At 39.2% G+C, this 20,949-nt stretch overlaps 1 protein-coding gene across 1 annotated transcript in view; it reads right to left on the reverse strand.

The window, feature by feature from the left end:
- Window positions 1–20,145, reverse strand: part of PIWIL1 (piwi like RNA-mediated gene silencing 1) — a 34,061-nt gene extending 13,916 nt beyond the window's left edge. The window contains exons 1-16 of the mRNA XM_059894777.1: window positions 20,068–20,145; window positions 19,601–19,712; window positions 13,132–13,257; window positions 12,424–12,638; window positions 11,922–12,043; window positions 10,777–10,857; window positions 9,928–10,125; window positions 9,377–9,488; window positions 5,553–5,679; window positions 5,215–5,332; window positions 4,582–4,696; window positions 3,259–3,446; window positions 2,819–2,891; window positions 1,131–1,331; window positions 914–1,017; window positions 9–79 (exon numbers count right to left, since the gene is read on the reverse strand). Of these exons, the coding sequence (XP_059750760.1) occupies window positions 9–79; window positions 914–1,017; window positions 1,131–1,331; window positions 2,819–2,891; window positions 3,259–3,446; window positions 4,582–4,696; window positions 5,215–5,332; window positions 5,553–5,679; window positions 9,377–9,488; window positions 9,928–10,125; window positions 10,777–10,857; window positions 11,922–12,043; window positions 12,424–12,638; window positions 13,132–13,257; window positions 19,601–19,712; window positions 20,068–20,145 (2,041 nt within the window). The remainder of the gene's footprint in view (window positions 1–8; window positions 80–913; window positions 1,018–1,130; window positions 1,332–2,818; window positions 2,892–3,258; window positions 3,447–4,581; window positions 4,697–5,214; window positions 5,333–5,552; window positions 5,680–9,376; window positions 9,489–9,927; window positions 10,126–10,776; window positions 10,858–11,921; window positions 12,044–12,423; window positions 12,639–13,131; window positions 13,258–19,600; window positions 19,713–20,067) is intronic.
- Between the last annotated feature and the right edge of the window lie 804 nt (window positions 20,146–20,949).

A 20,949-nucleotide genomic window follows, 5' to 3' on the forward strand; every position in this document is an offset into this window, starting at 1 on the left:
AGACTCACCTTGCAAGCAGACTTTGAGCCCATCTACTAGCTCTTGCCCTCTATCTTGAAATACACAGCGAGAGAACCAGCTATTCAGAGAAAAAACATGGCAGCGGTGAGAATGCAACTGTCTAGAAGTTTTTCACTTTTGAATCATTCTATATCTATGTTACCCTTAGCAAATCATGTTCTTTAACTTCCTTTTTGAAATCTTAAGCAGAAGGGACAAGATACAGGAAATCTTCATAAAGTTTTCTTTCATTATAAATCAGTCCCATAATTCCATCACTGAGAAGAAAATAAAATTTAAGCCAGAGATGCCTCCTAGGTTTACACCTCAAAACACACAGAAGCACACTCTTACTACTATGCTCTTGATAAAAGATACTTTTCTAAAAGATAAAACACCTTGAAATATGCCCATTAGGAACGCTAACACATCAATGCTTCAATTTTCATTCTTCCTATTCTTGGCAATTCTATTAGTTCTAAGAAAAGCACTGAAAAATAATTTCACTACGTCGAAATACAAGTGACTGGGTAAACTCAAGTGGGTTTTCCAAAATAAAGTTAACATGACAACTTGAAATTACATTCAGTGGTCAATAAAATTATTAAAGAAGTTTTTAGAGACAGTCACATTTAAAGAGATGCATCCTCCCCGCAAATACAAATACTAAAATAACCTGAAACGCAGTCTGACCACTACATCAGGTTAAGGGCCAGTGAAGGACATTAAAAATGGGAGGGTAGCTAATAACTGGTTTCCTTTTCTAACTTCTCTCTTTTACTGGATCTAACGTAAGAGAAATCAAGGTAAAGAATTAACACGACCCCGGTCCTCCCCAGACACTGGCCGCTGGACTCGTGGCCTGTGCTGCCTACGTCTAGCAGTTAATCTGCAGCTCCCAAAGCCCACTCACCGGGTCATCCCTTCATTGATGCTTGCGACAAAGCCTGCAATTGACCTCCGTCCAGCTGTGGTGTCATGGTAGCAATCAATGCCAACTATCATGGCTAGCTTTAGCTTTAACAAAAACATCGTTATGTTAGATACAACAGAATACCAGCAGTATTTAAAAATTCCATTTTTCTTAAATAACAATGAAAACTTTTATCCACCAATTAAATCAAACTTACAGGCATATCAACCCTCCAAAGCTCTCCTCCCATCTTGCAGTTCATCTGCAGGGCGATCTTTGTAGCAATGGCCATGACAGTCTGTTGTTTGCCTAAGGTTCGGGCCACCACACACTGACTTGGAGTAGGGCAATCTGTACATAAGTATTTTTTAATAGCATCATATTTGTCCTTCCGACTGCTTGACAACAGACAAACAGCCTAAAAACGAACAAAACGCCCTCATTACAAAGAATTAGGAAACTTGATAATTAAGTTCAAGGAAGAAGACAGCAAACCAAACCCACAAAATCATTTACTTTACTATTCATCTCTGCCATGTAGCTAGTAAGTATGACATTAACTTTTAGCTAATGCTCATTACATTCAACTAGGTCATAGATACTAATAAAGAAGGCATGTTAAGCAAATAATTCAAAACTTGAGAACTTAGTTAAATATGCTCTATTGCCAGCTTGGACTACTTTAGAGGTAGGGAATAGGGCAAAACAAGTTAGTGATAACCTACAGGTGGACAAATAAAAGATTTTCTAAAATGCTCACAATTTTCTTACTCATGACCCACCTAGAATCATGGCTTTTAAATTTTTAAAGCTCTGGCTGGAGAATACGATCAAACGATGAAATTTCCTAGGAAGTCCATGGGCAACGCTGGGGAAGCTGAAGTACCTGATCTAAGCAGGCCCCTGCCCCCAACTGGAAGATGGCAGCCAAAGGGCACAGGCTTGCAGCTGAAAGCTGAGTTCTGAGGACCTACTGTACAGCGCGGTGATCGCAGCTAACAGCGCTGTATTATACACCTGAAAGGTGCTAAGGAAGTGGCTCTTGAGTGTTACCACCACATACACAGAAAGAACGGTAATTATGGGAGGTGATGGAGGTGTTAACTAACCCTGTGTGGTCGTCATTTCACAACACATACACGTATCAAGTCATCACACTGTACACTTAAAACTCAATGTTACATGTCAAGTACATCGCAAAACGGCTGGAAAATCAACCAACAAACCAAGCCACCCACACCTGCCCAAATTTTGAGGATTCAAGTTTAAGTTTTGGAGTTGAATTCAGCTCTTTAACTCATTGCTGTATTCTCCAATTTATATTCTCAGATTCTTATCTTTCTTTCCATGGCCCCCAATAAAATCATTTTCCTACCCTAGGTGTCTCTATTATTCCAGACAACCTAACAGTAGTTTGCCTGTGGCGTTTAAGTATGAGATAAAGGACTAAAAGGAATCCATTAGAAGAAGCCAATTCATTTCTTGGGTTTAAAGCAACACAGATATGCTGTTTATCATTAAATTTGTCTTTGCCACCTCATTCATTATACTTAAGTGTAACTACAGATACCCTAACTATACTGTGTGTGCTGAACAGCTGGTTACTGTTTTTTACTCTTGTGCCTTTTCTCCCCCCCCCCGATTTTCTAGAATAATTAAAGCGTCTGAGTCCGGGAAAATTTAAGATGGCTTTGCTGTTCTCCACCCCTTGTTCACAGGGCACAACAACAAGCTCCTAGGCGCACAAGTAAAGCCGCATTGACTCAGCTATCTTTGGTAGGTCAAGTACGTATGTCGTGACCGGTTTGGGAACCTAATTATCACATTTACAACAATGGACTCAAGTTCTAAGATTTACAACAACTGATTCCAGGTCAACTGCCTCCACATCAAGTAGCTACTTACTATCTGGGTATCTGACGTGACCTTCTGCTGTAAGACTCTTAAATACGCTTCAGTTCTATCATCCACTTCAATCCTAGAACGGAAATACGTAATCCAACATTCAGAAAAAGGAACAACAACTGTACTGTGTGGTGAAAGGTTCCTATAGATTATGACACACAAAACACTTCCGTATAAAACATGAAATACAACACCAGGAGCAGCTGTGTGGTCAAAAGCCTGTTTCTAACACACAACAGCACTAGTCTGAGTTTGTCCTGTTTGTCCTCCCACCCATCCTTAGTGACTCAACTACATTTCTGCATCCGCCTTACAGGGAACTGTATCGCATCTTTCAGATCACCTAATGTTTTTGATAGTTTCATTAACAGTTTGAGTTCCCACACCCTCCAAATGACCGCTAATCAATTTTCAGAGCAGAAATGACCTGATAAACTTACATTATTGCTTTTTTCATTTGTATGCCCATGGCTGGTGTAACTTTAAATAGATTTTGTATCAACGAATTGGCTGCTTCATAATTTCTTCGAGTATAGATCAATAGCCAGTTATCTAGTGGCTTAACACTAATTAATGGTGCACCTCTTGTTTCCTTTGACCAATCTGCAAACTGTGGACTGTAATCAAACTAGAAGAAAGTTCAGAGACACTGTAAATTCCATGTAAGTTCTCGGTGATAAAGCCAGAAAGTCTTCAATAATTCTACCATGGCATATTCTAAACCTCAGAGTACCACTCTTAAATTTGAACTGCAGTGACAGACGAAATGCCCTTAGTGAGGGAAAAAAAGATACAAAAATGTATCCAAAGGGTTATGTCAATTTTATTTAAAATACATTCATATTAACAGCTGCCACTCAAGTGCCTACCTGCCTGCACCAGCTACTCTAAGTATCTCAAGCTGCAGTCTTCTTAATCTTTCTAAACTCTTACAAGGATAAGTGTTATTTCCCTCATGATAAAGATATAAAAAAATAAGGCCTTTTAAGTTAAGCAACTTTATGACTGAGGTGTCAGATACTGAAAGCAAGCTGTGAAAACATCTGACAGCAAGGCAGAAAGCTAACAGACTCAAAGCACAGTGACCCTAGAAACATTTACCATAGAGGAAAAAACCCAGTGCTTTTTACATGTCCTACCCACCTCCGCAACAACCCTTATACAGGAATATATATTAACTACAAAGGGTAATAAAAACAATTGCAATTAAAGTATTAAGCTACATGATTAGGTTGTTATTCACAGAACATTTAGAAGACAGAAGAGCACAGCTTTTTACAAAAGGATTTTTAAAATTTTGGTACTTGTAGTGCTTCAGTTACACAGAAACATATTTTTTGAATACTTGCTTTCCTTTTCTGAAGATAAAATATAAAAGACATCACAATATTTAATATAGATCCCTAACAAACAAGTGGTCCACACAAAAATCAAGCCAAATAAATTGGGAGCTTTCCCTGTAAAAGATCACTTTAGTGGCAGACGAAATATCAACCCATTCAGATACTTAGACTTCTACTATACCTTAATTTAAGTAATTTAGCTTATTTTAAAAAATTAAGCCACCTTTTAGCTAAGTCTCACGGACGGTCTGAGGACCAAGCTACAGGCTTCGCCTCCTCTGTGCTCACATCAGTCGACAGTGGCAGTGCTCGGGGAGGAGAGGACTGGCCTGGCGTGGAACTAGGGCATGTATCCCTGCGTGCTCTACTGTGAGTCTAACCCAAATCTGATTGGACGGACAACTTTAAGAACTGCCTTACTGTTCTTCCACCTTGATGGATCTTTTCTGCTTGCAAGACTCTTCCTGAGAAGGACAGTAAGTTGGAGTCAAAGCTCAGACCCCAGTCTCGAAGCTCCCTCTGCACGTTATCGTCTCTGTAAATTTAACATATTTACATACCGCTAAATGTAAAGAAACGGAACAAGAACTAGTGCACACATGCAAAGAGAGACCCACTGCAACCTACAACAGGTTTCTCTCAGGACTAAAAAGCCTACCGAGAATGCCAGGAAACCCAGACGTACAATCTCTTTTTCTCTCATCACAGCCATGTTTCCCTTCATGATATCATTTCATTTAAAATTCCTGATGCCCAAACTATCTCCTCCTCAAAGTAAACACAGTGGTATAACAAAGAGAAAAAAATAGACTTGTCCCAAACACTTTTGCTTTCTATTCTATTCTTTTTCTAACAGAAGAATTAGAAATAACCACAGGCTACAAGGTTTAACTTAATTATTCCCTGGCAAACAGCAGCGTCACTTAGAAACATGAAGAACCCACCCTGAATACTGCAAATACAAAGCGAAACAAAATTCCCTTCTGTCACTCCTCCAAACCCACGTAAAATAAAGAATTGAAACCATACCCCAGTGAAGCATAGATGACTTACTTATGAATGTAATCAATCAGTCTTCCTACTTCACGCTGCCTTTGTTCTGGAGTTAGTCTTGTATGAACAGCCAAGTCTTTCATCACATTAAAATCATTCCGCATTTTATCAGTTAGACCTTTAAACAAAACGTTTAAAGGGATACGGTTAAAGAAACAAGAATCGTGTCTAAGTATCTGGAGTGTCGGGTGGTGGTGAGTGAAAGAATTCCGAGGAGACAAAGCAGCTTTAAGGGCTTTTGAGGGGACGGAGGGTGTGAAGGAATGTTTAGTGACTTCTAGAACAGACGGGGAAACAAGCTCCGTGGTTTCATTCCAGTAAAGAAAAGTCAGCGGTACCTGTGAGGTAGCAGAGCTCGGGGATCAGCATCGCAGGGCCTGGTAACGTGCCTCCAGGGCCTCTCCTTCTCTTCGGCTGACTGACCAGAACTGGTTGTTTCAAGTCGGTGATTTCTTGGTTATATTGCTATTCAAGGGAAGAAAGTATCCCTGTTCACAGTGAATGCCTTCAGTCACATGTCATTTTGTAATGGACAATAAAAGTTTCTCTTTAACATTAAGAACTGATGCCCACAGCACGGCTAGTATCAGTTTCCAAGTATAAAAATTGTCCTTTTAATCCTACTACCCAGGTTGGGATTCATATGCTCTGCTGAGCACCTCATCTTTTCTCCTAAAAACGCAGACGGTCAAGGTCAGTAAGGCTCTAAGTTGTGACTTGCAGTCACAGTTCTATTTACTTCATTTTTTGCCCTCTTGGTTTAGAAACAGTAGTCTGTGTAACTCCAAGTCTTCACCACAGTGCAATTCCTCTAAAACTACTCTTATTATAGTGAGGACTAGCTTGTGAAAGTCGTCTCACTGTGAGAATAAACGGTGCCAGGGAGGAGGCTTGCACACTAGGGGACATTTTTAATCAGGGAACGTTTCTGCTTTGAAGCTGAACTTCCATTTAGTGGTATTAAGATTCCCCACATGTAATCACTATCTAGGGTAAGTTTTTACAACCCGTAAAGAGACCACACATGTTGATGCTTAGTATCTGACGAACGTGCGAGACGGCTCTCTGGCCTCCAGCTCAGCTCTGCAGTTCGAGACCACGCAGACTTCTCTCAAGTTGTCTTCCCTAGAGCTTCTGGCCCTGTGTCTTAGAGACCCTCTTTCCATCACCTCTTGTATCCTCTCCCACCATCTTTTACTAACCTGGTTAATTCAGTTCTAACTTTTTATCTTTAAAACAATCACATCTCCACTAAGCAGACAAGGTAGTAATACCGTCGTGGCCATTTCCTGAGTCTTGGCCTCTCAGGAGACTATGGTACCTGCCCGTTCCTTCTTCCTATCGTACAGTCAAGCTCCTGGCCATCTATCATCATGAATTAAGAGACCATGACTTCTAGCCTGTCACTGACTTTGTCCTACATTCAACTCTTTACCAACCACCCACGGAAAAGCTTTCATTTCAGACAAGAAAATTCCAAGTAGAACACGCACATCTGACCTCTGCTCTATTTATCTATACTACTTATTCATCACACTACTTTATTGCGGGTCTATTAACAGTCACCCTGCTTACACGTCATGTACTTGGGTACACACACAGCTAGAAACGTGGTAGTAACTTCAGAAGTGTTCCTCTTCTCTGTGTCACCAAAGGGCCTTCCATGCACAGTTCTTAATTACAGAGCTGTGGGATTTCCTGCCAGTTCTTTTCACATTTTCCCCTGCATATGAAAAACTAGCACTTTCATTTCTGTTCCATACTACCGTTAAACCTTTTCTTTTTAAAAGTGATTGACCATGATCTTCCCTTCCAAAGGCCTTTCTCTCCCACTGAGTGTTTCCCAGATATTATCTTCAATATACAAGAACGAAGCCATCACTTATTACTAAAACTCCATTTCTGCTAGGAAGTTCTAAGAATACCTTGATTCTTTCAAATCAAGCCCACCCCTTCTGATTAATTCGATCTACTAGACACCTTTATCCCTGGTTGTGACAGCAATCTTCCCTGAAGAAGCAACCTAAGCTGAGATGTCAGCCTGAGAGCACGAGTCAAGCATGCAGAGCGCGCGCTGTCAGGCAGAGGGAGCCCCGGGGTTGGATAAGACGGCCGGGCAAGTGACAAGATGAGGACACACAGCGGCTGCATCACTCAGGGTTTCACCGGCTAAGGAAAAACGTGCTTATTAACAAGACACAGGAGCAACGGGAAGCCACTGAATTACTTTGGGTAGAAAGAGTCACATCAGACGTGTATGAGTTTGGAAAGGGATCAGAAACCTAAGAAATGAAAACTCAGAGACCAGCTGAGTGAGAGAGAGAAACGGGGCCTAGACAGGGGTGGCGGTCACTTAGAAATGGAGAAAGATGAAGGTGTTTCAGATAAGCAAGGCAGGGTGATAGGATCTGACAATTAGTTACACAAGGTAAGTTATACAAAGCATGGTGATCTGAGGTTTGAATTATCCATCATTCACCTGTTCGCGCAAATACCTGGTGCCTACTTAGGCACTAGGGCGTATATAAACTATAAAATTCCTGACTTGGTGGAAGCGGTGTTCCCTGCTCCGGTGAAGAGCACCGCACAGGGGCCAGGTTAGGGGGATATCACATGTTCAGTGTTGGTCACAGCTAAGGCATCTCTGAGACATCCAAATATTCAGAACAAGTAGACATGCCTAGGGCTAGAGCTAGAAACCTGAGAATTGTTAACACATCATGTGTGAAGTCTTAGCATAGACTGGAGATCACCTGGAGAGTATAAATATACAGTAACTGGGGACCTGAGGCAGAACCTTTAAGTACGCCAGCATTTAGAAGGTCCCTTAAGGAAGAATAAGCAGGCATGTAAGATTCAATACTGGTCAGAGGAGGGGAGAATCTTCCCTGACTTCACTTCAGGTTTAAATCAAACTTTCAACTGTGTCCTCTTTATATTTGCTGTTGGTATATACCAATTATTCCCATCTCTGGTCGTGATTATTAACATAAACTACAGAAAAACGCCAAAACTCATTTCTCATGGTAACCTCTGACACCCAGAAGAATCTAGGTTAAACATGGCTGGAGTCCTCAAGGAGTTTTCAGAGGTGGAAAACAGCAGTAGGGAAATCAAGCTGAAATGACCCTTCGCCTGTTTTCATTTTGCCCAGAATAAGACCAGTTCTTAATGGGACTTCTCAGAGAATCGTTTCCCTCCAGAGTGGTATCTGATCTTCTCACTCACAGCAGAGCAGCTGAAGATCAGGCAACAGTAGATATTCAGGAAAAAGACATTTCAAAGGTCACTAGTCGGATGTATACTTTTGACACAAAATATAAACACATAATAATTCATTTACTCCACTTTTTAGAAAAAGGCAATAATCTAGAGAAAGTAGGAAAAAAATGAAATAAATTTTAGCACTTCAAAGACAGGTTTTAAGATTTTAATTAATGTGTTTTCTTTAAATACTTTTCCTGCACTTTTAACAGAGCACATCAAATGGGATGTGACCTTCTAAGGATACAGGGGCAGATCTGCTTATCTCTGAACACTACAGCAATGCTCCGATGCCTTCCTGGAGAAACATTTTATTCTCTTCTAGTCAGTGGCTGCTCTTTCTTGCTATTTGTCTCTCGTGTCTTTGTCAGTTTAGTGACCGCTGTGCCGACAGCTAGAATCATCTTTATAAAACTGGGGCTGGGGGCCACCCAATAACCTGATCTAGCCCACATGAGACAAGTCTGTCTCACTCTGTCAGCATGTAAAACAAAAGTAAGAGTTGACCCATTTGAAGATTTATCACAACGGATGCTAAGGGTTCAAAGATCTTTAGCCCACGCTGCCAGATGAAGTTTAAAAAAAGTGCTGGCTACAGAATAAGAGACAGCACGCTAAACTGTTAACTTGTACTGTTCTCCTACTTGTCCTCCACATGCTGAGGTTCAACTGTAACCTTGTATTCTACCGCAGGAAAGGAACCAGGACAGGGCACAGCTCCTTTGCTAACGAGCTAACTATGCTGTGACCGCCTTAATAAACACATTTATCGACAGCTTCAAAAGCAACTTGTTCCGTACGTACACCTGTCAGAAAATTCTACTGAAGGTGTTTCAGATTCCTCCTAAGGTCTAAGTACTTCACATTACAAAGATAAAAATCCACATTAGCATCTTACCTTCCTGTAGTACTCTAAGAAGCTGACTTCAGAGCCATCTGCTTTCTTAAAGGTACTCTTTGGATTCTGGTCCCAGTCAATATCATCTACTCTGTATGTTTTATTGTTATACCTGTGGAGTGGAGATTTTATTGGTATTTGATTAAAATATGTAGAAATGTTATCAAAAAGAGAGGCTAGACACTATGTACGCTCTAAAAAATAAAATTTCAAATCATTTGGTAACAGACAATATTATGGAAAGATAAAGGGAAAACAATTTCTTAAAGACCATGCTATACACTAGATGGATGGGGAAGTTAACTAAACTATTAGAAAATAAAATTAAAACTAAAAAGAATAGACATCATTGGCTATTTCTCCTTTTAAGATGAGTATAATCCCCCAAAACTTTTGTTCTTGAGAAAGGTTATAAATATCCCTCCCCTGTTTTTGTGTTATTCCCACCTCTCAACTTTAAACCCTACTTTCTCTCCATCTAACATTACAGGACTAGAAGGCCGCAATATCTTCAGACTTGTAAAATTATTTTGCGTTATTAAAAGCCTTACTTGGTGAGAACAATTAAACCTATCAGCTCTTTAGAAACTTGTTCTTGAAATTTATGTTCTTCAGTTTGATGAAACAAGTTGAACATGAAATCTAAAACAGTTTCATTTCGAAGGACTTTATGACTGACATCAGTGCAAAGCATGATGTTATTTTCATACTGAAGAATAGAAGTAGTGAAGCCAGGCCAAATCACCAACCTGTCAAAGACAATGAATGCCATGAAGTAACCTCTATGAACATCCAAACATGTTTTGTATGTATCAAGTTATGGTTTTTACATTTACTAACTGGGTCAACAGTACAAGTCTTTGAGTACATTTACTTAGCTTCAGGTTTTACAGGGTTCCAGATAAAGACTGATCTTTTTAAGATCTTCAACAATGAATGTTTATAATAATATAATAACTTTATAAGTTCCATTTTAAATTTAGTACACTAACTTTATTAAATTTTATTATTTATATTGATCTAAGACTTGAAAAATCTAATTGAAAGCATCTACGTTTATTATAATAAACCTAAACCACTTGAGCTGCAATCCTGATACACTGCAGTAACTTTTGAAGCAATCGTCACTAGCTGATGAATTTTGTTACCTAAGAGCAAATACAAACTTTGTGTTGGACAACTCTTTATGCTTTTCCCCCATGACAAATAAATATCACATGATTTTTTAAAATCCAAATATTCTGGGATGTCTCCTTTATTGTTTAAGCCAGGTTAAATGCTCACTTAATGTGATGGGTACCACTAGCAGCCACAGTAAATCTGATCATTTCAAAACAGAGCATCGCTATCAAAGTCTGTGACTAAACCTAAGGAACAGAGACTTTCCACTTCATACAAACCTATGATTTGGAATATCAATTGGGTCACTTGGGTTATAATAATTCCGTCCAATCTGCTGCAAATTCATGATCTTTAAAAGCCTAGAATTTGAAAGGTCAGAATAGAGAAATGAATATTGCTCAGTATCTCTAATACTACAATCACAATGGCATGTTGTTTAGAGCAGGAGTTGGCAAACTATGGCTCATAGGGGGGCCACATCCAGCCTACCTGCCGTATGGCCTAGGAGCTATTTTTTCTTTTTACATTTTTTTAAAGGTCTGGAAAAAAATCAAAAGATTAATGATGCATGAATTATGTGAAACTCAAATTTCAGTGTCCATCAGTAAAGCTTTATTGGAACACAGCCATGATCATATATGTCCTATGACTGTTCCTGTGCTTCAACAGCAGAGTTTAATAGTTGAGACACAGACCACATGGCCTGCAAAACCTAACATGTTTACTATCTGGTCCTTTGCAAAAAAAAGTTTGCCAACCCATCATTTACAGAAAAATAAATCTTCCATTACATTAATTCAGACAAGTATCCACCGAAATGAGTCAGTGACAGGTTATCTCATGAGCAACTTAGGTAAATTACAAATCCAAGAATTACGTCTCACTATGCTCATGCCAAGCTCAGGCTCATCCAGATTGCTTCCCACTCAGCAGGGGGATGGCAGGGGCGGGGGGCCTTCACAGAACTTGTGTCCAACAACTTTGGGTTTGGAAAACACAGCACCCACACTGAAAGCCAATCATGGAGCACGCACTGTACGTGTCCTACGACGGAAGAAGTAAATCGGAACAGACCTAAACCCTGTCCTGCTTTCTGAATTGGCACCCCCTGTGGGAGAGAAGGAATATAAAGTTAAAGTGCTGAGAGGATGTGTGCTCTTAACATAAGCTCAAATGGGATTTGAAAGATCTAATCTCAACACAAATGGGGAAGTGAAAGACATGACGCTTGCTTAAAGCAAATAAATGAGATTTATACCAGTACACCACACCTAAAAACGATTAAAACTCAGGGTAACCCAATGATCCTAACCAACCATTGTAAAATCTAGGCACTAAGTATACAGGTACTTATTGTACATGTCTTTCAACTTCTGATTATGTTTAAAATTTCTTAATAAAATGTTAAAAAATACCAACATACCTCCTGAAAATAATATTATAAAACTGCAGACAAGTTGGTGATGTAGGTGGGAGTTCATTTGTCAAGGTGATTGTTATCTTCACATGCTCTCCATTTCGGGTCTGACTAAAAACTTCAGTAACCTGAAGCCAGAGTGGTGGAAAACCAAACTTTTAATTTTGTTAAAATAGGGCCAATCACATAAGCCTGTTGAATAAGGCAACAATGAAAAGTATGGAAAAGTTTTAAATTAAAAAAAAAAGAATGACTATGAGAAAAGAGTAACAGAATGGGTATGAGAAAAGAGTGATTAAGCGCCTTATTATTATTTGATCGTAATCATTAAGTCACTCAGGTGGATCTGAGAATGGTATAATAATGCCAAATGCATCCATGGGTGTATTACAAGTCCTAACAGACAGGAGACCACTGGGGTTTCTCTAAAGCTACCCCAGACTGTGGCAGTTTAGCTTTGACGTAGAACTCCCCATCTCCCTCTCCCCAACCCGACAACTGAAATAACCTTGTGGTGTAGTCTTTTAGGTAAAAATAATATTGTTCCATCAAAAGCGTGACACCTTCCGATTAAATCTTCATGTTGAAACAGAAGAGCTGAGCGGAGTCTTCTGGCTTCCATTGATGGGCTATAGTCAACGTGATACTGATATAAGGCCCACTGGGGACGGGACGTCAATCGAAAATGGTTAGTGCTTAGCCTTACTATAATACCTGAGGAACCTGTAAAAGTAAGTCACATTCAATTAATGAAATATCAAGTTTACTCTTCCTTGAAATCTTCACTGCCGTGACAAGGCAGACACAGTCCTGTAAACAAGGGGTTAAAAGCAGCAGACAACACAAAAGTTCTCAGACATCTGACTCTGGAGACTATTCTACTTAGGTAAATTACTACAAGCATCCATTTAGAAATAAATCCTCCCTAGGCTGAGTAATTTATAACCAAACCAATGAAATCTCTTTACAGCAAAAAGCTTTAAATGAAAAAAGTGGTCTATGTAATAAAACAACATTTCAGTGCAGCTAATGACATCTATAACCTATGTCAAAACCAAAAGGGAGAGAGGAAAATGGAAAAGCCATCCATGCAAAATCCTTGACCAAATGTGCTCCTTCACCCTAGTAATGCACCGTACAAATAAATACCGAAATTAAAGTGCTTCAATTCACTGTCCTGTGTACTTGAAAACTGTACTCTTAAGAATTAACCTACCTGTTTTTGATTCTTTCACATGATCTAGGTTCTGTCTTGTATTCACACCGAGATCATGAAAGTCTCTACGACGACCTCCTCTGTCTGCTAATGATAATTCCTGAAATCCAGCAGATATCTGGAGTTCTTAAAAAAAAAAAAAAAAAGGAAAAACAAGAAAAAAATGACATCTAAGTAATACGCAGCATGAAATAAAGAATGACGATTCCCAAAGTACTCTACTACATGAAACCCAAAGGCTCCTGAGGTGCTAAAGGTAGTGTGTAACAATCCCATCAGAATGTTTCAGGTAACTGCCAGGCAAAGGAGAGAACAACTTCTCAGCCATAACCTCTTCTGTGAAGCCCTTCTTGTCACTGCCCTAGGCAAACTCAGCTCCCTCACAAGACATATATACCTTTACAAGATCAAGACAACTGGAGTGATTCAAGAACTTAGGAGCACATGTTTATTGACTGGGTAATTATTTTTCTGTCTCTAGGTCTGATAACCACCTGTGGGCCTTAATATCAGTATTTTTCACAATTTTTATGATGTAATTATAGCTGTAGGAATTGGTAGTTCATATGATTTAAATGTGCAACCTGAATTAGAAAACGTTAAGTCTAAAATGTAATTTCCTCACTAATTTCCCTTACGAGCCAGCAGAACAGATGGGATGGGCCTGTGTGTATCCCGTGGCCATGATACACATCTACTGGGATAGGTTAGCTATCAGTTCATGCTTACTTGCAAAAGCTGTGGCTAAAATATGCTAAATCATTAAGTCCTTTAATTTGCATGAAATATATTATGAAGTATCTCATATCAATAGTATGACGTGGGCCAAAGAATGAACATGGGCTTTGTAGTCAAGTGTTAAGATCTAGCTTTCAGTTAATAGGCATGTTATCTTGTGTAGCAGAGACTACTGACTACCCAATAACCAATCTTTCATTCTTCTTTTAAAAGTTTATTTTGGGAGTAATACAGCTAGAAGACTAGAATTTCCACTTTCCTTGCAGGTAAGGAGGGCCTAAGAGACTTATGCAGAAATTACTGGATGAAATGTCTGGGAAAGCACCACAGGGGAGTCAATAGCTGGCTTTTCTGTTGTCCATGCCCCTAGCTGCCAATCTTGCCTGGAATCTGGATGTGATGGCAGGAGGGAGCTCAAGCAGACATTCTGAACAAAACGTTAAGTCTTAATGACAGAGGTCATGGACTTGGGAGGAGAGAACGAAAGGATGAGAGCCCAGTTCTCTTCTGACCACAAATGCCAGAACTAGCCCAGAACGGCCAGCTTCTGGAGGAGAAGTAACACAGCTTAAACAAAACATATCAGTTATTTTAATGTGAGCTTCAATTTCTTCACCTGAAAAATTGATTATAATAAATTTTACAGGATGGAGTAAGTTTTAAATGAGAACTTCTTTTATAAGGTGCTTTAAAGGTACTGCTAAATATGTTGGTTCTTGTGCCTGCCTCATGATTTTCAGGGGCTCTATTTTAAAAGTCTTTTAATATGTAACTGTTTATATTTGTCTCCCTTGGTGAACTTTTTATCCCAAAGTCTTTCAGCCTAAGGTATCCATGGTTTAATCACATTAACAAAGGTCAGGTATACTGAATCTAACCTGATAGCAACAACAGGTCATAAAGGTTTGATCGGAATTTTTCCCTGAAAAATTTTTGAGTTTCTCTTAAAAAAATATCAGTTCTGGATGTGAAAACCTGATTGCAAGTTTCTGAATATAAACGACGATGAAGTTTGCTCCCCTCTCTACATATAGCACCGCTATTATTAATCCTTTAGCCAAAACTTGATTAACTGTCAGTCTAGAAAGATGACACATTTCAAAATGGATACAACTGGAAACCTTGCTAATTCCCCTTCCACGCAGCTGCCAGAGTGCTTTATTAAAAACACGAATCCGATCGATCATGCTGCTGTTCTATTTAAGAGTCCTGCAATGGAACCCTATCCCCCTTCACAGAGTGAAAAATCGAGGTCTCAAACAAGGGCTCATCAACGATAAATCTGTTAAGGTCGTCATTTTAATTTCTAAAACACAGTAGATCCTTGAACATTTACTGTGAGAAGCACTTCTCAGATATAACACGTACAAGACCCGTGAAAGGTGGTAAAACCAGGCCTTGCATTTGTGATCCTGAGTATCATTTGATGCTCACAGTGGCCCTCATCTATAAAGGTACAACATATACCTTTTCATAGGTAGGGAACTGAGTTTCACAGAAGTAAATTTAAATTCATAAGAACTGTTAAAAAAGTATTAGTGAAGATCGATACAAAGAATGTTTAGATTTAAGCATTTCCAGAAATTTTATTTGCATTTTAATGCTGCAATAATAAGGATATGTTTTTTAAGAAACAGCTTCAGCGCATCTTTTTGCCCAGAGTTTTAATTCAATGAAATTTTGCTCTGTTGAACACAGCTGCGCATGTCAAATATTCTAAGTTTCAAAAGAACTGTCAAGAACAAAGCAAAAGGCATCACACTTCCTGATTTCAAGCTATACTATAAAGGTGCAGTAATCAAAACAGTATGATACCAGCACAAAAACAGACACACAGACCAATGGAACAGAATCAAGAGCCCGGAAATAAACCCAGGAATACATGGTCAACTCATATCTGACAAAGGAACCAATAATATTCAATGGAAAAAAAGACAGTCTCTTTGAATTATGGTTTTCTCTGGGTATATGCCCAGTAGTGGGATTGCTGGGTCATATGGTAGTTCTAGTTTTAGTTTTTTAAGGAACCTCCCTACTGTTCTCCATAGTGGCTGTATCAATTTACATTCTCACCAACACTGCAAGAGGGTTCCCTTTTCTCCACACCCTCTCCAGCATTTACTGTTTGTAGATTTTTTGATGATGGCCATTCTGACTGGTGTGAGGGAGACAGACTCAAGAGGGAGGAGATATGGGGATATATGTATATGCATAGCTGATTCACTTTGTTGTACAGCAGAAACTAACACAACACTGTAAAGCAATTATACTCCAATAAAGATGTTAAAAAAAAAAAAAAGACAGTCTCTTCAATAAATGGTGCTGGGATAATTGGATATTCATATGTAAAAGAGTGAAACTGGACCCCTATCTTACACCACTTAGAAAAATTAACTTGAAATAGATTAAAGACTTAAATGTAAGACCTGAAACCATTAAACTCCTAGAACAAAACAAACAAAACAAAAAGCTCCTTGACACGGGATCTTGGTAATGATTTTTTTTTTTTTTTTTTAAGATATGACACCTAAAGCACAAGCAACAAAATAGAAAATAAACAGGTGGGACTATTAAAAACTTCTGGACAGCAAAAGTAACCACCAACAAGTTGAAAATACAACCTACAGAATGGGAAAAATATTTGCAAACTTTACATATGATAAGAGGTTAATATCCAAAATATATGAAGAACTCATATAACTCAATAGCAAAAAACCAAATAAGCCAATTTAAAAAACAGGCAAAAGACCTGAACAGACATTTCTCCAAAGAAGACATATGAAAGAGTAACAGGTACATGAAAAGATGCTCAACATCACTAGTCATTAGGGAAATACAAATTAAATCCACAATGAGCTATCACCTCACACCTGTTTAGAATGGCCATCATCAAAAGAACAACGATACCATATGCTGGCATGGATGAGGAGAAAAGAGAATCCCCGTGCACTGCTGGCGGAATTTTAAATTGGTTCAGCCACTACGGAAAACAGTATGGAGGCTCCTTAAAAAATTAAGAATAGGACCACCATATGATCCAGCAATCCCACTTCTGGAAATATATCCAAAGGAAATGAAAATACTCACTCAAAAAGATATCTGCACCCCCATGTTGGCAGCGGCATTACTGACAATAGCCAGGACATGGAAACAACTTCAGCTGTCCATTGATGGATGAATGGATAAAAGAGTTTGTGGTGCATATATATAATGGATTATTATTCAGGAAATAATAAAAACAGGAAACCCGACCACTTATGATAACATGGATGGGCCCTGAGGGCATTATCCTAAGTGAAATCAGTCAGACAGAGAAAGACAAATTACTGTATGATCTCGCTTACATGTGGAATCTAAAAACAAATAGAAAAAACCAACCCCAAAACCAAACTCACAGAAACAGAGATCAGACTTGTTACCAGAGGCAGAGGGTAGGGAAGGGAGAATTGGAGGAAAGCGTCTGAAAGTACAAACTTGCAGTCATAAGATAAATAAGTACTAGAGATATAATACACAACATGATGACTATAGCTAACACTGCTATAATGATATACAGGAAACTTATTATGGGAGTGAATCCGAAGAGTTCTCATACAAGGAGAAAATTTTTTTCCTCTTTTCTTTTGATGGTATCTTTATCAGAAGATGGGTGTTAGGTGAACCTAATGTGGTAATCATTTCACAATACATGTAAATCAAACCATCATGCTGTATGCCTTAAACTTAGACAGTGATATATGTCAATTATTTCCTCAATAAAACTGGGGAAAAATAATAAAAGCAAGTGACCTGGAGGTGATTTTTGGAGTCACTGGTTTCAGCACTTGATTCCCACTCGGGATTTATTCTTGTCATTTCTGGCCTCTGAAGATTTTCCAACTCTCTAGCCAGATCAGATGAATTTTAAAAAGATATTTTAAAATTTAGCACATTAAAGGTATTTAGTTGGAGGATATCTAGCCTGCTATAATGCTGGATACAGAATTCTCACTTGGCTTGTATATTTAAAACTCATGCAAGTTTCTATTATTAGAAACATTTGTAATTTACTGTGATATATTTATTCTAATAGAACAGATTGTACCCCCCTGCTCACTTTTTGGATTAAATGGGTAATTTAAAAAAGAAAGAACTGAGGCATCTAGACAAAGTGACTGGATAAAATCCTATAAATTTAAGGAGATTAATTCCCGTAAAAGAATTGTCATCAGGCACTTTGAAGTTTGAAACATCCTGTAGTACCACAAAAGCAACAGATGTAATTAGATACATAAAGCAACAAATAAAAGGCCCCTTGTCTTCTAATAGATTCTTCAAATGAAGCACTATTAACCATTGATGTATTTTTCCTCAAAATTTTCTATACAGAAAATATATACATACACATTACACGTATTTACTAAAAATACAAAGCTGTTTTACAAGTTGCTTTCATTTCAGTCAAGTTTTTACATTCTTGAAAATGGCTAAATGGTACTCTATTGTTAAAGTACAGTGGGTTTTACCTCTTATTGGGTAGGGGTTTCCAGTGTCTGGGTACACTACCATGAATGTAACTGCTAATAAAAGTGTACTGCTGCTACACACTACAAAATGCCATCCAAAAGTTAGTACAATCCCACAGGGAGCACAAATTCCAGTTTTACAATTGCCAACATTGGCAAAAAGTAAAATGGAGAATAAACAGATGTTTATTCTGTTTAAAAAAATCAGTTTAATTTAAACTTAATGATAAGGCTTACCACTTTATTGGCCTTTGTATTTTTCAATGCTGTGCCCTTTCCTTTGTCCACTTTGCCAGCAGCTTGTTAATATCACAGATTCATAAGACTGCTCTGTGTATCAGAGAAATGAGCTCCTCCATCATTTAAGTTTCCAGGTTGTCTGCTGACACTGACGTTATTTGTCATAGCTTGATTCACACCACTTCAAGTTCATTTTAGATTCACTCATGTTTTCTTCTAATTTTATGGATTTCATTGGTTATGACTAAATATTCGGAGTACATGGAAATGTAGTGCAAGGCATAAAGCAAGGAACCAGGTTTGTTTTCTAGTTTTCCCTTTGCGTCAACACTATTTTATTGCCCATTTCCCATGCCCATCCCAGGGTTTAAAAGCCAATGTGACTATGTTAATTCTCCCTATGTATACACGGGTCTGCTTTTCCTATACCAAAACCAAACTTAATAACTGGAGAAGAATCTTACACCAAGCATCCAGTTAATTAGTTTTTGCAACAATGCAGCGAAAAAGCACGAGTTTTGAAATCAGAACCGGTGTTCTGACTCTACTGGCTGTCACAACTTTGACCTCAGTTTTTGCATCTGAGAAACAGGATGAACCAAAACAACACAAGTGAAAGTATGTTTTCTAAGTCAAAGTTACAAATGTAAAAGTTGGTACAGCTTTGATGAAGTCACTAAAGATGATGCCGAGAGAATGTTCTCATGCATAATAAGCAAATTTATAATCAGTTTAGAATTTGCTTTGTAATAGCAAGTGTGGGGCTCTGGTAGGCCGGGGTTCATTTCCAAGGAGAAAAGAAATCCTGTGGCCCTGCACTCAGCGGCAGGCTGCAGATTGAGGGAGATGCTGCCACACTGTCAGGGACTGCTGGGAGTCCCTTTTCTTTACGCAGAGCTTTGGTCACCATCCACACCTAACGCTGCAAGCGCGCGCGCACACACACACACACACACACACAAGAAGCCTCTTCACGCTCCCTTCACCTTGTGGCTGGGCTGTCGCTCCTACTGTTCCTCTCTGTTGTCCACGGCCAACCAATTCCCCCTCGGCCGGTCGCTGCTGAGGCCTAGGCTGAACGTAAGCAGGCTGCTGAGTCTGCAGTTACACGCAAATAAAGAACAGCATGTTTTTATGTCAAAAGCTCACAGATATCAGAGGCAATAACTACTCAAACAAGTCTAGGGCATTTAAGCAAAACGGATCTAAATTACTAATCAAATATTGTATCCTCAGAAAGAAATTTCTTCAAGAAGGGTCGCCAACTGAAGGCAAGCACCAGCTTCCAATATCCACGGGACACAGAACGTCAGCTTCCTTGTTCAGCCCCTGTCCCTTCACAGGACACGGTCCTTAAACTTCTTTTTGACGGTGCAAGCTGACGAAGGCTTAACGAGGCTGCGCTTTAAGACACAGCGGGCTCTCCGCTGTCAGGCAAGGGGAAAGCACTCACTGCTGCGGCGCCCACGTGCTGCAGCGCCTCCTGACCACGAGCCCTTCCTCTCGCTCTCGCTCTGGCTCTCCCAGTCATTCTTCTTTCTCTTGAGAGGAAATAATCATGAAGACAATACTCAGTGTTCACAGTTATGTTTGAGTGTTTCTACAACGTTACCTTTAAACTGATTTGGTTGAGATTCTAAAATAAGCTCCTGGGTAATCACATACTTGTCTAACCTCTTAACATACAGTCTAAGGCAATATCCCCACCCTCGATAAACTTAAGTGCTCCTGTGCTAGGTGGGGGCCCTGAAGTGGAAGACCTAATACACTATTTCATTTTTCAATTGGATTATTTATTATAAAGAGACTTAGGAGGATAAAACTGTTAAGAGACTGAAGGTGCTGGTGACTAGTTCTTTCTTGCACATCTGGATGTGGAACCTACCATGAAAGAGGGCACCAATGGCAAGTTTTATGCCAGGCTCTTTACGCAATTCTTATACATACGTTACTGTATCTTCCGGGATCTTCCCACAATTCCGCGTGCAGCTTAATCTTTTCTACCACATCATTTATGTCCCATAATTTCATTCTTGGTGAGGGGCACCCACTTCGTCTCTAAAGAAAACTGACTGAGTCATTCGTCTCTAAGCTACTCCTGTACTGCTCCTACCACGCCTGATGAACAATTCTCTCCATTTCTTCAACAACACCATGTGCAATGAGTGAGTACCTAATGTGAGCCAGGATCTGGGTCAGGCATCAAGTATATTCACAGTACTATGCATAGAGGTTCCCCACCAGTCACCCCCAACCACAGGGTAGAAAGCAGGATCATCAGGTCATCAGCGGGAGAGACCTCAGAGCCAGACTGTCTGAACTCTACTCCTTCATG

Source organism: Balaenoptera ricei, chromosome 14, assembly GCF_028023285.1.
Source record: "Balaenoptera ricei isolate mBalRic1 chromosome 14, mBalRic1.hap2, whole genome shotgun sequence".
NCBI lineage: Eukaryota > Metazoa > Chordata > Mammalia > Artiodactyla > Balaenopteridae > Balaenoptera > Balaenoptera ricei.